General features: G+C 42.7%; 1 protein-coding gene across 1 annotated transcript in view; it reads right to left on the minus strand.

Moving 5' to 3' along the window:
* The window catches only part of CC2D2A (coiled-coil and C2 domain containing 2A), a 135,595-nt gene that overhangs the window by 33,390 nt on the left and 85,750 nt on the right, over positions 1-16,455 (minus strand). Inside the window, exons 19-27 of the mRNA XM_030801179.1 lie at positions 15,212-15,359; positions 13,299-13,437; positions 10,997-11,200; positions 9,247-9,339; positions 7,872-7,963; positions 6,892-6,906; positions 4,971-5,138; positions 990-1,095; positions 686-795 (exon numbers count right to left, since the gene is read on the minus strand). Coding sequence (XP_030657039.1) covers positions 686-795; positions 990-1,095; positions 4,971-5,138; positions 6,892-6,906; positions 7,872-7,963; positions 9,247-9,339; positions 10,997-11,200; positions 13,299-13,437; positions 15,212-15,359 — 1,075 coding nt within the window. The remainder of the gene's footprint in view (positions 1-685; positions 796-989; positions 1,096-4,970; positions 5,139-6,891; positions 6,907-7,871; positions 7,964-9,246; positions 9,340-10,996; positions 11,201-13,298; positions 13,438-15,211; positions 15,360-16,455) is intronic.

A 16,455-nucleotide genomic window follows, 5' to 3' on the forward strand; every position in this document is an offset into this window, starting at 1 on the left:
GGATTACAGGCATGTGCCCTGGCCTCAAGTGATCTGCCTGCCTTGGCCTCCCAAAGTGCTGGGATTACAGGTGTGAGCCACCATGCTCAGCCTGACTTAAGTAGTTCTAATCCTTGCTCTGTCTCTAATTTACTGTGTGGCTTTAAGTAAGTCACCTTCCCTTTTTGAGTTTTAGTTTCTTCTCCATAAAGGTAGAGGTTGGACTAGATAATCTCCAAGGTTGCTTCAAGTACTGAAATAATAAGAATCATTTAAATATCTAAAATCCTTTGACCAAACTTCTGAAATGCCTATTTCTTTCTGGTGGGGAAGAAAGTATGATTTGTGGGAACTAAGGAGTTTCAGATTTACTTGAGGGGACACGAGGAAGAAAGGAAAGCAGTGTAGGTCATTGGGGTCAAGGGAATGAAAAACTTTGGGCTTTAAGAAGCCAGAGCCTGGAGGAGCATAGGATGTCCCAACAATGAATCTGGGGTTTTAAAAGTTGGACATTTTTCCTTTTTATTCTTGAAGGGAGTCAGCTGTGGTACAAGAGGAAAAGCATGGGACTTGGTGTCAGGACACCTGGATCTTGTTGCCGCTCACTAGCTACAAAACCCTTCACCTTAGCCGTTTCTCATGAGCCTGCTTTCTTCCCATTTCTTCAAAATGTCCTATAGTTCTTTAAAGAGGAAAATATGCTTACCTAAATGGAAGTTCTAGTTCTTCATTCCAGCTGGGGTTTGGTCCTTCAGCCGTAGTTGTATGGCAAACTGTTCGTTGAAAAGAGACTTCAACAAAGGGACGTACTAAAACCTTAAAATCAAGGCCAAATTCTGAGTTCCCAATGGTTAGTCAAATTATTTTATTCTTAGCAAAAATAGAGTATATTTACCAAGTAGTATGTTTCCAAAGAAAATGAAGCAGAGAGCAGACTATCCATGAAGTTTACAGGCATTTCTTAAAAACATAAGGGGCAAGATGGAAAGCTGAAGTCCAGCATCTCTCACCTGGCTGAGGGGGTAGTCAGCATTGTGGGTTGGGCTGTACGTGCTTGGGGAAGCAGCACGCTTTTCACTGAACGTCCTTGAAGACCTCGACGGCTGCTGGAATTTGCTAGGAGGGAAAATGTATGAAAGAAATTAATGATAGAGGAAGTCTAATTATGTATTGAGAAGACGATTATTTATTTATTGAGATAGGGTCTCACTCTGTCGCCCAAGCTGAAGTGCAGTGGCATGATCTCGGCTGGTGCAATCTCAGCTCACTGCAACCTCTGTCTCCCAAGCTCAGGTGATCCTCCCACCTCAGCCTCCCAAGTAGCTGGGACTACAGGTGTGAGTCACCACACCTAGCTAATTTTTGTATTTTTAGTAAAGATGTGGTTTTGCCATGTTGCTAAGGCTGGTCTCAAACTTCTGAGCTCAAGTAATCTGCCCACTTTGGCCTCCCAAAGTGCTGGAATCACAGGCATGAGTTACTGCACCCAGCTTTATTTTTATCTTTAAAAAATTTTTTGAGATAGAGTCTTGCTCTGTTGCCCAGGCTGGAGTACAGTGGCATGACTATGGCTCACTCCAGCCTCAACCTCCCAGGCTCAAGCGATCCTTCCACTTCAGCCTCCTGAGTAGCTGGGACTACAGACACACTCCACCATGCCCAGCTAATTTTTAAAATTTTTTTGTAGGGACCAGAGGTCTCAGTATATTGCTCAGGGTGGTCTTGAACTCCTGCGTTCAAGTGATCCTCCTGTCTTGGCTTCCCAAAGTGCTGATATTACAGGTGTGAGCCACCATGCCCAGCTTGAGAAGATGTTTTTTTCCAAAGATGTATGGGCCTGTTGGCTGTGGTGACAAACATTCTCCCTTAAGCTTGTTGACATTGCAGAAGCCTTTAGTATGCTCTGGTCCCCACAGAGTCACCTAGAGATTGCTAGAGCCTTCCCCAACTTCCATGCCTAGGCCTGTGTGCTGAGAACAAAGGAAAATGTCTCCTTTCTCCTCCCCTCTAGGGGGCGCCTGAATGGGGGACCTGCATTTCCCTCCATAGGTGAGAGCCTCAATCCCTCACAGGTAGGAGATCCTGAGCTTCCTGACCAGCCTGCCCCATCTCCATCCAGTCCAGGTTCTCCCCACTGTATGTTCTTTGTACCTGCACTCTCCAATAACCCCAAGCTACACATGTCAGGCAACGAATCTCCTGGGGCCTGCCAAGCCTCACCAGGAAAGGGAGGTGCAGGGATTCCTAGCTTGAGTTAGGATCAGCGAGTCTTATCCTCTACTCCCTTCTCATTTGTTCTTAAAGGAACAAATGAAGATCAAATCCAGAGAGCCTCTTCCAGATACCTCCACCCCATCACCCTAACAACATACTTACATATTTGTATTGAGCCTTATGGTTTGCCAAGTATTTCACATTCATCACTGGGCAAAATACAAATAGTCTCTTTCTATAGACTATTACCTTTCACAGCTAAGGTTTCAGACAAAGGTAAGTGGAACATTTAATGCAACAGCTACCATAGAAAAGCTCTTTTCTCTTTGGAAAACTATCAGTTACTTTATTAAACAAACACTTGTGACTGGATGCAATGGTTCATGCCTGTATTCCCAGCACTTTGGGAGGTCAAAGTGGGAGAATCGCTTGAGCCCAGGAGTTCAAGACCAGTCTGGTCAACAGAATGAGACCCCATCTCTAAAAAAATAATAAAACAAATTAGCTGGGCTTGGTGGTGTGTACCTGTAGTCTTAGCTACTTGGGAGGTTGAGGGAGGAGGATCTCTTGAGCCCAGGAGTTCCAAGTCTGCAGTAAGCTATGATTGCACCACTGCATTCCAGCCTGGGTGACACAGCAAGACCCTGGCTCTAAGAAGTAAAATTAAAAATCCCCCAAAAACCCATTTGTTTAGTAGCTATATTTTAGGCCCCATGTTAGACTTTGGGCTTTTAAGATGAAGAAGATAACACTTCACTGCAGACTAGACTGGAAGGCAGACACATAAACGAATCATCTCAATAAAGTGAGATAGGTATTAGACTAGAGGGATGGTCAGAGGCTGTATGAGAACAGTGAGGGAGGCAAAAAAAAAACACAAAAAAACAAAAACAAAAAACCCCTATGTGGATGAATGCAAAGGTAAATGGTGAAGACTTGGGCAGGCTTAATGGAACAGTTGATGTCTGAGCTGTCTCAATGTATCTGCATTGAATGTGTAGCATGTAGGATCAACTGTGCTCCCTTAATTTAGTTGAATAAAATGATTTAACACTTAAAAATAGTCTATGGAGGTGAAAACTACAAGAAGCACCTATATGTTCTTTAAAAAATAGTTTTTCACCCCAGTTGAGCTTTGAGGCAATCAGGGTGAAAGGGTAGGCTGTGAGCTCAGGAAAGCAATGCCACAGCAGATTCAAGAGCTTATATGGACATTTACAAGTAACAAAGCATTAGGAATAGTTGATGATGGTAGATGCTCTCTAATAGGTTAAAGAATTAGTTAAAAAATAAAAAGACACACATACACACAAATATGTAGGGGCCGGGTGCAGTGGCTCATGCCTATAATCCCAGCACTTTGGGAGACAGAGGCAGGAGGATCACTTGAGGCCAGGAGTCTGAGACCAGCCTGGGCAAAATGGGGACACCCAGTCTCTACAGAAAATAAAAAATTAGCCTGGCGTGGTGGGGCACACCTGTAGTCCCAACTACTTGGGAAGCTGAGATGGGAGGATCACTTGAGCCCAGGAGGTCGAGGTTGCAGTGAGCTGTGATAGCACCACTGTACTCAGCCTGAGCAACAGAGTGAGACCCTGTTTCAAAATAAAAAATATAAGGCAAAATAATGGGGTGAGAGGAAGGAGAGAGACAGAACTAAATTAAAGGGGAAGAACCTAGGGAGAAAAGACTCCAAGGGCTGGAACAGTGCTCTTCCAAGGGAACAGGTAGCGCTGAATGACCTTAGCCACGCCACTTACACTCTCTTTACTTCCATTTCCCCTTCTGTGAAGCGGAGATAGTAATAGCAGTAACAGTTAAATGAAATCTTTTATGTGAACCTGCCTACCATGGTGCTTGAAACATGGTGAATGCACGTTAAGTGCTACTTTCTCCCATTACACTGGTAAGGGCACTACAAAAAGAAGTTTCAGGCCAGGTGCATTGGCTCACACTGGTAATCCCAGCACTTTGAGAGGCTGAGGCAGGAGGATTGCTTGAGGCCCGGAGTTCCAGACCAGCCTGGGCAACATAGCAGGACCCTGTCTCTACAAAAAAAAGAAGTTTTAATTTTTGGTCCTTCCTTCTGTGTTTCCTCAGACTCATCTTCCCAATGGCTGAAGGCTCCCTGTTGCCCCTAGTGTAGTGAATTCTGGTAATCAGAACACATTTCTCAGAACAGATGAAAGGGAAGCCACATTTTTATGTTCACAGCACATATGTTTCAGAACCTTGGACAGACACCTTTTGTGAATCTCCCCAGCTCATACCCACTTCTCTGAGATCTGTTCCTATCTTTGGGGCTGGTGCTTTTGACCCTGTCTCTCTGGCTATCGGCGATTAGACCATGGATCAACACCTGACCAAGTTAGTACCTTCATACTTCTCTGGAGAAAATGATGCTTAATTGGTGGTCCTCTAGCTGCATGGGCCACTTCCATCACATGGAGAAAAATGAAGCAAACTCGGAGGCAAGTGAGAGACCATGGGGCCTCAGGAGAACTATCTTATCCCTGCAGTCTACCATGTAATTCAGCTATACCTCTTGTCCTTGTCCTGAGTTATTTGAGATGTTCTTAATAAATCCCCCCTTTAGCCTGAATTGATGGAATCGGAATCTATTACTTGCAAACAGTAGGGCCTTGGCTTTGCAAGGACCCTCAGCCCCCTGCTGAACAATAACCATGTTAAGAATGAGAGTGAGTGTGCTGTAAAGGAGCGATTGACTTGGCTGGGACGCTGCACACTGCATCTCGGGCTGTTGGGAGGGCTCTCACCTCACTGCCGGCTTCCTCACTGGAATGTCGTAAGCTCGGACAATGTTCACCAGCAGCTTTATGTCTCCATCAGACAGATTTTGGGCTGTCACCTTCTTCCGACCTTTTCTCCTTGGCCGCAGTGGTCGCTTTTGTTCTGCCAGCTTGAAAAGGCTTAGGCCCAAAATGCTAATGATTACAGAACAGGATCAGGACTCTAAGAAAAAGAAAGGTCTGCAAAATTGTGATATGACTTCCCGAACTCTGCCCCATGGTCCTGCACAGGCCCCTGAAAAACTGCTTGTCCTTTGAAGGTGGGTGGAAATAGTCTAGAAATTCTCCCAAATGGGAGAGATCCTACTGCATAGATTGTTAAAACTTATTCTAGCTGCTGCTTATCCGAGGAAGAAAAGCCATGCTCTGGCCCCTACGTTTCCTGCCTTATCTCTACCTTGCTCACCCACCAGTTCCTCAAACATGCCTATGGTCTCCCACTCTTCACATTTGCTTGGGCCAGTCCTGCAGAGGGAATGCCTCCTTGCATCTTCCTTGTCTGGCTAGTTGGTTGCAGTTTTACCCATCCCTTGGCGCCAGTGTCCACCTCCCCCAGAGAGACAGCTACTCCAGCTGGAAGGGTTACTTTCTCTTCCAAACCTCTTGATCTCCTATTAGCCTGCTCCCTTCACATGAAAGTGGGTGTGTACAGCTGCTTAGGCAGTTCCTGGGTTATCTCTTTCACTCTGGAGTTAGAACTGGGTGTGAATCCTGGCTCCACTCTTTGCCCTTGGGCAAATTATTTCACCTCTTTAAGTCTCTGTTTCATCATCTGTAAAATGTGGATAATGATACCTACTTCTTTGGATTGTTGAAGGGATTGAAGAAGGAAGTGTGTGTAAAGCACCCTGACACTGGTCTAGCGTTTAGTAGATGTCCTAAAATGGTAACTATTGGGTTGATGCCAGTGATTAAGGTGGAAGAAGAGGAGGAGGTATAGGGAGGAGGAAGGGGTTAGGGGAGAAGCAAGGGGCTCCTTCTCTCATGTCTCTACCTTTCACGGAGATGATATGCAAGAAACACTTCCTGGAAGATGAAAGCAGCAGAGTCAGTGAATCATGGGAGAAAGGCTCATGGACCAAATAAATTCTGGCCCAGAAACTAAACAGAAACAAAGATGTGACTTTGTATCTGGAAGCTGATGTTAATGGCTGTGTGAAACGCCAAAGAACAAAGCCAGCTCTGCAGAGCTGGCCACAGGCTATAATGCACATGGTTCTCTGCTTCCTTCCTGAGGATCAGAGCTGGCTAAGTGACCTCTTGACTGGAGCCCCTCTTTGCAAGAGGCACATGCCAGCCGAGGCTGAGGTCTCTGCAGCTCCTGTCTAGGCACTGCTGACAGCTCCTATAAGGAAACCCAAGGAAGTTCCAGGATTCCAGGAGCTGTTGTTCCTGTTTGTTCTCCAAGGTTTTACACAAAATAGCTACCATTTATAAGCACCTCCTATGTATTGAGAAGAGTGCTGGGTGCCTTACATATAACATTTCTAATCTTTACACGTATAATATTTACCCCGTATTTCAGATGAAGAAATTAGAGGCTACGAGAGGTGTTATGATTTGCTGAAGGTTCCTTAGTAGTAGGAGGGAGAGCAGGGGTTCAAACTCAGGTCACTGTGACTACACAGCTCATGTTTTTAATCACTCTGCCAGGACACCTACCTAACCCAAACTAGGGGGCCTCAGAGACAGAACTTTGTTAGAGGTCCTAACATGACAACACTCTTCCATTGTCAATGCTTCCTCCCTCCCCTGGAGGTAAGTCCTCCCTGAGACTTTGATGTCTCCATAGCAGTCAGCATGGGAGCACCATGTCAGCCAGGACCATCAAATACAGAAACATCTTAAAGCCAAGAGGGAACTGAAATTAAAAGAAGAAAGAACATACCCTGAGCCTTCAGAACTTAATGCAGAAAGTAAAGCAGAAAAAAAAAGGAAGGAAAAGAAAAAAAAACAATATGAAAAATCATCATCTATTCTAAGTGTAATTTTCATGACTTTGAAAACATTCAATGACTGGACTGTGGGCCTGGAACAGAGAGAGAGGTTTTGCATGGATTTATGTGGGTGTGGCCTCCTTTCTATATGTGGAAAGGGGCTGCTATGGATTGCACATTTTTTTGTCTCCTTCCCAACTTGATGGTGGAGAGAAAGTACATGCATAGAAAAAACCTTTTTAGGAGACCAAGAGACGTAATCACAGAAAAGGTCATGTGGCCTGCACAAGACCACCAGTATGGGAAATTATCTTTCATCTTTTCTGTATCCATACCCCTAGTTGAAGCCATTTGACAATTATCCAAACTAATGAGTCAATCAAGCAAATACAGTCAATTCCCAATATCTGTGTGAATATCAAATCTTCCCTGCTGTTCTGCACTCTCACCAAGCACATGCACCAGCTCTCTGCCCACCAGCTGTGGTGCTGGAACCAGGTTTCCTCGTCCACCCCAGAAGCTTGTGGGTGGGGTCTCAGCCACCTCTACTGCCATGTGTCAGGAGAGTAAGGGAATGTCTGGCACTGGGAGACTAGGAAAACAGGAGAAGTACTTGCAGGAGGGAAATGCTGTCAGGTTTAGTTCAACGGGAATGAGAAAATGGCAAAGGCTAATGAAGGTGATTTGGAAGTAGGGGAGGTGAGATGGGCTTCGTTGGGATGCGATGGGAGAGGCCCTAGGAAGACTTGTTCTAATAGAAATCCCTCAACTAATGTCATCATCAGGTATTAACCAGGCTTAACACATTATTCCTGGCCCAAATGCAGACCATACAATGATTTTTAAAAATCTTATATGACACCTTTCATATAATAGAGTACAAATAATAATTTTTATAAGAAGTGATAATAATGGCTTTGATTATTTTTACCTGATATTGGGAACTTCTTCTTCTACTATCATATCAGCAAGAAGAAAATACTGTTTTGCAATTAAGAAACGATTTATCACTGACTCTCTAACCTGGGGGAAGAAATCAGCTTATTTAAAATGTTATTATTTAAACTTCATAGTTCACTCTCCACACTCTAAGTTTTTACCCTAATGTCATTTCAGTGTCCCCCCAATCCTCCAGCCCAACTGTTACTTTCCTCTGCAATGCTGGTCTCCTCTTGCTGTAAACCCTCTAGCTTTCTGTACTAGACTGTAAGCTCCCTAAAGTCAGGGGTTTTCCTGTTTTGCTTACTGCAATATTGGAGTTCCTGGTAAAGTTCCCGGCATATAAGATGGCAAAATTTTGCTGAATTAATGAATTAACCGTTACAAAAAATAGGGCCAGTCTCAAAACACACATACTTAAGAACTGATTCTTAAGTTATTCCCTTATTCAGAATGATTCACTTCTTAATTCCAGAGGACCTCTGGCTGGGCGCGGTGGCTCACGCCTGTAATCCCAGCACTTTGAGAGGCCAAGGTGGGTGGATTGCTTGAGCTCAGGAGTTCAAGACTAGCCTGGGGCACATGGCAAAACCCCATCTCTACAAAAAATATAAAAATTAGCCAGGCATGGTGGTGTGCACCTGTTGTCCCAGCTACTCGAGAGGCTGAGGTGGGAGGATGGCTTGAGCCTGGGAGGTGGAGGTTAGAGTGAGCTGAGATCACACTACACTACTGCACTTCAGCCTGGGCGACAAAGCCAGCCAGCCCCCTGTCTCAAATATATAAAAATAAATAAATAAATAAATAACTTCTTAAGTCATTTTTTAAAATAATACATGAGCCACAGGGTAGATACACTGGATGGGGAAAATGCACTGTAGTCACTGTAGCATTTGTGGCAAGTTAAGTTTATTGAAGGAAGGAAGGAAAGAAGGAAACAAAAAAGGAAGGAAAAAGGACAAACAAAAGGATGTTTCAGCTTTAATTTTTAGTTTTCTAGTGCATAAGGGCAGTTAGTATATGGTTTAAAAACTTTTGTTTTTTTTCTGATTACAAAGGTAATCATTGTAATGCAATGCAATATTCAAATATTAGAAAAAACATGACTTAGAAATTGAATCCCTTATAATTATGACCCATTAAAAGATAACCGCTGATAATAAACCAGAACATAGCCTAGTTGTTTCATATATTTGAAAGGTGATGATAGTTGTCAATCAATTATATATTTGTGTTTATGAGGAAATTTATGCAAGCTAAGTGGCTTGCATAAGCTCACATAGATACTTAAAAGAGTAGAGGACTTTCCACCTTAGGGTGCTGGCTTTTTTCTCCCTATGAAGACAGTTTTATATGATTTTTCTTACCTGCTGGAGGTACTTGGCTACTATGGCCCTATGGGTGTCTATGTGTTCCTTGGTTTCTATTACATTTCTGTCTCGTAACCGTTTCTCATAGTCCTAAAATTAAAAAGAGGCAATGATTTTAAAGCACTCTCTGGGGCTTTTCTTAAGATCAGGGAATTATTTATCACATATGATTTAAGTTATAAATTGTGGTTTTAAATATTTCTTCCACCTTCTTCCTAACTTTTGGTTCAGAATTGGTCTTTGATCCAGTAACCAGGATTCTGAGACAGGTGGCTGAAATGCCTTACTAGTAGAAGAGAATTCTGTGTAGTAGTTACAAGTTAAAACGTTAAGTCAGGAAGAAATAGAGACCACAGAGAAGCTCTTCCAAGCAACTTAGCCAAAGCTCCTGCTTAAGTTTTGCCTTTTCTATTTTAAGTAAAGTTTCAGTTAAAACATTACCATAATCATAAAACATCTGGCTGTAGCTGAGTCAGGTCATCTGCTTGGAGGACAGTGATGCATACATTTGGCTTTGTCTGCTCAGGCCTCTCCCCTTTTCTGTCAACAAAATTATGTGTGTGCCCTGGGAACTGCTATGTTCTCCTCTAATCCCACTCTCTGGTCACAGTTGAATGCCTGGTAGTGGTACCTAACTCAGGCTCGGGGGACACACCTCTGCTGGCTGAAGATACTCGATGTGAACTTGTATGATGTTGGTGACCATGTGGTCAAGTAGAGAAAACCTGTCTGCAAAGGAGGAGCATGATGCCAACACATCAAAGAAGCTGAGAGAGGATGGAGAAGGGTCCTGGCAGCAGGCCAGGCACAGATGCACTCTTGCCATTCACACGTTTTTAGATATTTAATGCTATTTTAAGATTTCATCATCCAGTAAACTCCCCTTGGTGCCTAAGGTAGTTCAAAATTGGCTTTTATCTCCTGTGATCAAAGTCCAAACTAATACAGAGAAGAACCAAATAACCAACCATATTCTTCAAGAATAGTTTTGGCATGAAAAATATTCCTGGTACTAATTCCTGATGGCTCTCCATTTACCTTGTTAAGTATTAACAAAAGTGCATGTGTCTACAGCTCATGAAAAGCAGGGAAAAAGAAAAACAAAGTGCATGCATCTGGTTTCACTGGCCTGCCCCACCTACACAGGCCTGTTACCTGCAGTTCCTCAAAGGCTCCTCCACCTCACACGTGGAGGTGCGATCTGCCCTCCTCTGAGTCTTTGTTCCTCCTGCTGCCCTTGACCAGGATGAATGCCCAGCCCTGTTCCTTTACCTCCTTCCTGCCCCACCCATCCCATGGCTATTCAGATCCTATCCCTCTAGTTTTCTCTTTAGTGCTTTACCAGTGTGCTGAGTACACGACACTTAGTAAATACTACATTAAAATGGAATTGAATTCCTGACTAAGGCATTCAATAATTAGCCATATTAATAATTAACTAGCCATATTATTAGCCATATTTACCCCTAAGATATTTTTCAACCCTACAATTCTAATTGTACGCAGTTCAGTTGACTCAGAATCCTGGTTACTGATTAGTTTATATATCATTATATTGAGGCGGAGAGATTATTTAAATGGTGAATTCAAGAAAAAGCATGGAAAGGTTATGTATAAAAGTGAAATAAAATAGAAACCCCTATTGCTAGGGACAACATAACAAAAACAAAATACATATACAGTAGTATACCTAACAGCACAGCAGGTACTTTGTTATTTTATTAACCCCTCTGTGGCAGTTTCTTACCTGGAATATCTTTTCCGTAATTTCTCGGTCATAGACTGGAACTTGCTTATAATTTCGGAATTCTGGCACCTCTTGGCTTCTAAGATGAAGAAGCCTAAATCGTTTGGACCTATTTAATTCTTGATCTGAAACAAAGTTAAACTCCTGTTGCAGCTGCTCCAGTCTAAAGAAATCAGGGACATAGGATTCACCACTGGTAGCAACCTATAAAAAATGGAAAATGCAAAACTCCAGATGACAGTCAGATCTCATCCAAAGAAACTTGGCATTGAGTGTCAAGGAACATTTAACAGTTTTAGATTAAAAGACTTGAAAGACAAAATACTTTAAAATATAATAATAACGAGTCACATGCTATTATGTTCATTTAGTAGCTATAAACAATACCACAAACCATTTTCCAAACAATAAAAATTATATGTTTCACTTTTGGTATTCATGCTTCCCTAGTAGTGTTATTATGCAAATATACAGACTGAAAAAGAAGGGATTTGTGCCAGACTACAGTGTATTACTAGGTGCCTACTAGAAATAAGATTACCCATATACATATCGTATATAAAATCGAATATATGACTTTTTAATGTCATGCACATATGCAGATAAAGGCCTCAGAGGCAGCTGGTCAGCTCTACTTGGCTCCACAGCCATGCTTTCCTGACCCTGAATAGCACCTCACAGCCTTGATCATTGAGAAAAGTTAGCCAGAGATGGATCGAGCCCAGCCAGCCTCCAAGGCCCCTGTGCATTGTCTCAAGAAGGCCAAGTCTGACACCTCTGAGAAGCTGAGCAGATGTGGACTGCACCTCACCCAGGTGCTGCCTGCCTCTCTGCTTGGTGCTTTGCTGGCTGTAACCTCCTCCTGAGCAGAGGGAAAGCCAGTGCCCCAAGATGTGCTGGGGCCTTGCATGGGAAAGGCAATCCTGGTTCATAACAAGAGACCAGTCAAGAAGGCAATCCCCGTTTTGTTCTTTGGTGGGAAAACATATAGTTAAAAAGAAAATAAAGAAAGTGACGTGTCTATTGAAATGTGATTTGAAAACTTTACGTGGAATAGACTACATTTTAGGTAATATGACCCAATCTTCCTAATATTTCTATTAGGCGCACTAAGGTGTATCATGTTGAAGGAGAGTTTATAAAGATAAAAGTCAGAATAAACCAAGGTTTGTTATGGGACTCGGAAAAACTAGAACCAAAATGAAAATGTTCATACCGGCTACAATTATCCTATTGATAAACACATACTGACAGCCATGATCATAAGGATGTGTTGCTAGGGCTACCCTCTGGATTTACCTACTTGTTTATTATGGTTTTGTGTGAATAATGAAGTTGCCAATAAAACCAATTGTATTTGATACCAAGAAAAATAAACTAATGTTCCAATTTATTTGTAAATTCACTGAAGAAAGAATTTTGAATATTATGGTAGATATGAGCAATTTATCTGGTAAATACTTAAGTGAAACCTAAATGATAACTAATTAATCAACAACAAGAAAACAAAACAAATTTTCCCTAAAATGCCCCATCAGTGCTTTAAGTTGTTATGAAAAAAGCAAGTGTCCTGAAATCAAATCAACTTGTTAGCTGAGTGACCTTAAGCAAATAACGCTGAGTTTCTGAACTCAGCTTCCTCTCTGGAGAAGGGAAAACAAAACCTTTAGGAGTTTTACAGAGGTTGGAGGTAGGAGTGACAACAACAACAATATTTACTGCTCACAAATTGTGTGCCCAGATAAAGGGATTTTGTTTGTTTGTTTGTTTGTTTTTGAGATGGGAGTCTCACTCTATTCAGACTGGAGTGCAGTGGCAAGATCACAGCTCACTGAAGTCTGAACCTTGTGGACTCAATTGATCCTCCCACCTCAGCCTCCTTAGTAGCTGGGACTATAGGCGTGCGCCACTGTGCCAAGCACATTTTTACATTTTTTGCAGAGATAGGGTTTCATCATGTTGCCCAGACTGGTTTCGAACTCTTGGGCTCAAGCGATCCTCCTGCCTTGGCCTCCCAAAGTGCTGGAATTACAGGCATGAGCCACTATGCCCAGCCGAGCTAAGTGTTTATCTGCAGCTGTTCATTTCCTCATGACCGCACTATGACAGCAGCACAGGGCTTAGAAGCACTGAATACTTGCCTGGGTCCCATAGCCAGGCAAGAAGCAGAGCTGCAATTCAAACTTGGCATTCAACCCAGCACCCATGTGCTTAAACAGTATTGTGTAGGAGAAGACAGTGTAAAGGAAAATTGTGTAAAAGGCCAAGTCAAGAAATGGCGTGTGTGCCTCCTGCTACATACCGAGATTAGCTGCATCAAAGGGGCATTGTTGGGGTCATTTGGGTCAAGCTTGGACTCTGCTGCCCACTTGGCCAATTTTTTCATGTCCGTCAGTCCTGATGTGCCAATAGATGAGATGGCATCTGCTTTCTTCAAAGCACTGAAAAGAACAGTTGATTCCATGAGACTGACTTGACCACAGAACAGTTTGCATCAGGACCTCAAGTTCTAGAGACGGCATCACTTAAGGAAGCTATTATCCTCCATGAGAGAAAATGTTATCATAAGGAAGGATTTTGTCATTTTTCTTTACATGATGATGGCTATTAAACATATTATAAGGACAATAAAGAAAAAGGAATGGAAGGACTGCAGATATGACTAATTCCTACAACTCTGTCCAGTGCATAAAAGTGCCCCTCAGTCCCTGGATTCTGGCCAGTGAAGAGGAGCCTCTGTATCTGGTGCTGGAAGCCCACAAAGCCTCACATCCCAGGCCGCTGGGGCCCACTATAGCTGAGGACAAACCAAAAGAAAAAGAAACAAAACCAACTCTTTTTTTTTTGAGACAGCCTTGCTCTGTCGGCCAGGCTAGAGTGCAGTGGTGCGATTTCAGCTCACTGCAACCTCCACTTCCTAGGTTCAAGTGATTCTCATGCCTGAGCCACCCAAGTAGCTGGGATTGCAGGCATGCGCCACCATGCCCAGCTGATTTTATTATTTTTTTTTACTAGAGATGGGGTTTTGCCATGTTGGCTAGGCTGGTCTCAAACTCCTGATCTCATGTGATCTGCCTGCCTCGGCCTCCCAAAGTATTGGGCTTATGGACCTGAGCCACCACGCCCAGCCTAAAACCAAGTACTAAACAACGAACTTAAGCACCAGCTTTGGACACATGGAAATCAAAGGAAGCCACAGTAGTCAGCAAGGTTGAGCTGGGGCTTTATTAATAGTCCTGCGTATCTTGTTACTCACATTGTGTTTTACCTTCTATCCTGAGGAGTTGAAAGCTTTACTCCCCAGGAGATTTTTCTAGCACTAAACACAAGTGAAATGAATGCAGACATCTTACATTCAAAGGCATAGTAAGGCCTCCACTGGAAGTGGCTTCTAACTTAGAAAGCACATAGCAGCATCTCCTTGTGGTTTTTATCACATGGACATGTGCGGTCGTTATGGGGATTGAGGGCATCAAGGGAACTAAACGAGCCCAATTCTGTTTTTCCACAAGTTGAACATGACAGCCTGTGACTTGCAAAGTGTCTTTTTGATGATCACAATGAATCCTTTTATTTTAGAGATGAGGCACCTGAGGCCTGGAATGGTGAAATGATTGACTGTAGACACATCTACTGGGGAATGACAGAGAGAGGCTCTGACAGAGGAAGACCCGGGCCACGGGCTACCACAATCTAAGCTTCAGGGACAAGCATCAAACACAGGGAGGGGCTGGCCTAGGGTGAGGCCCAGAGTGCCTTTCTTCTGTTCTGAGTAGAGACTCAAGGATATAGCGATCAAGGGAGGAGACTGGAGAATGGGGACTTTCATGTAAACAGCAGATCCTACACCAATCATCATTAGCAACAAACCTTTACTAAGGGCCAAATATATACAACTGTGATGCTGTGCATCTCCCCCGTCTGTAAAATAGGGGAGAGAATACCTCCTAGAGTTACTGTGAAGATTAAGTTCTTTTCACTGTATCTAATACCGATAAACACTTAATATTTCTTAGGCTATTAATATTTTAATTTTTTGGACTAGAGGTTATTATAAAACATTTTTTGTTTTTACCTTAAGAATAAAAAACTCTTGAAAATACTGGCACCTGACAATAAAAGGAAAGAATATGATATTGCAGGCTTTCTTTCCCCTTGGGTATCTTCAATGATAGCACTAACATTGCTCAGCAATTTACTCTTGCCATGTATTACCTCCGAAATCCGATGTTCTGCTGTGACAATGGAGGAATTAAAGGTATCCCGTTTTCTCCAATGGCCCATGCCACACTATGAGACACTTTCCCTGAGGTCATCAGAGTCAGCTGGTTACTGCCATCAGCTTCAAATGAGAAGGGCAGTCCTAGGGAAACAACAGATTAAACAGGCTGCTGTTTAGAAAGAGGGACTGAGCCTAGTCCTGGCAAGAAAGCAGATAGTAGACAAATGGAACTTGGAGTGGGTGGGGGTGATGAAGATGGAGCACATGATTCAAGCCAGTGTCACTGAATTTCTTCAGGTGATGATGCTGACAGCTGCTCAGCTCTGTCTCTGATGGCAGAGAGTAGACATTCTCATGACGCACTCTCGAGTGGGTCCACCTGCTTCACAGCTTTGTGACCTTGGACAAATTAGTTAACTTCTCTGAGCCATAGTTTTTAATGTATAAATCAGGGATACTAAATAGCACCTTCTTTGCAGAGTTATTTCAAAGACATTTATTTACTTAGTCATTCAAAATACTTATTTGAGCTTCTACTTCATGCCAGGCACTATTGCAGGCACTGAAGATAGCGCTAAAGAAGCAAAACTGGTAAGAATCCCTGTTCTAAAAACTGAGAAAGAAAAGAACTTCTGATCTCATGGGGTGTATATTTGAGTCAGGGAGAGAAGCAATACTAAGAGAAATAAGAGAAATACTATGTTAGAGACTGTATGTAAGCATGTTAGTATACTAAGAGAAATACTTAGGATGTTAGAGACTAGTATGCAAGTGCTAAAGAGAAACAAATTAGGGAAGGTATATAGAAAATTTGTGCTTTCGAGAGTGGAGAGGGGATAAACTTTTAGAAGGGGTGGCCAGGAAGGCCTCAATGAAGGCGACTTTTGAGTAAATGGCTGAAGAAAATGAGGAAGTAGAGGTAGAGGTGTATTATTTTGGGAAAGAGCATTACTGGCAGAAGGAACAAGTGCAAGCACCATAAGACAGAAGTGAGGAACAGGAGTTAAATAAGTTAATATTTGCAAAGCACTTACACAGTGCCTGGCAAATAGTGATCACACAACACATGTTAATTATTACTAAGCTGTTGTGGCTACAGTAAACTCTCACTGATTTGGCCTCTACCAATGGGAATTTAATGGTAAAAACGCTCTGGGCAGTTATTTAATCAACTAAAGGAGAAGATTTTCAAGCATTAAATGAAGTAACTCTAGATCTTTCCTTCATATTGAACATC

Source organism: Nomascus leucogenys, chromosome 20 (assembly GCF_006542625.1).
Source record: "Nomascus leucogenys isolate Asia chromosome 20, Asia_NLE_v1, whole genome shotgun sequence".
In the NCBI taxonomy this organism is placed as follows: domain Eukaryota; kingdom Metazoa; phylum Chordata; class Mammalia; order Primates; family Hylobatidae; genus Nomascus; species Nomascus leucogenys.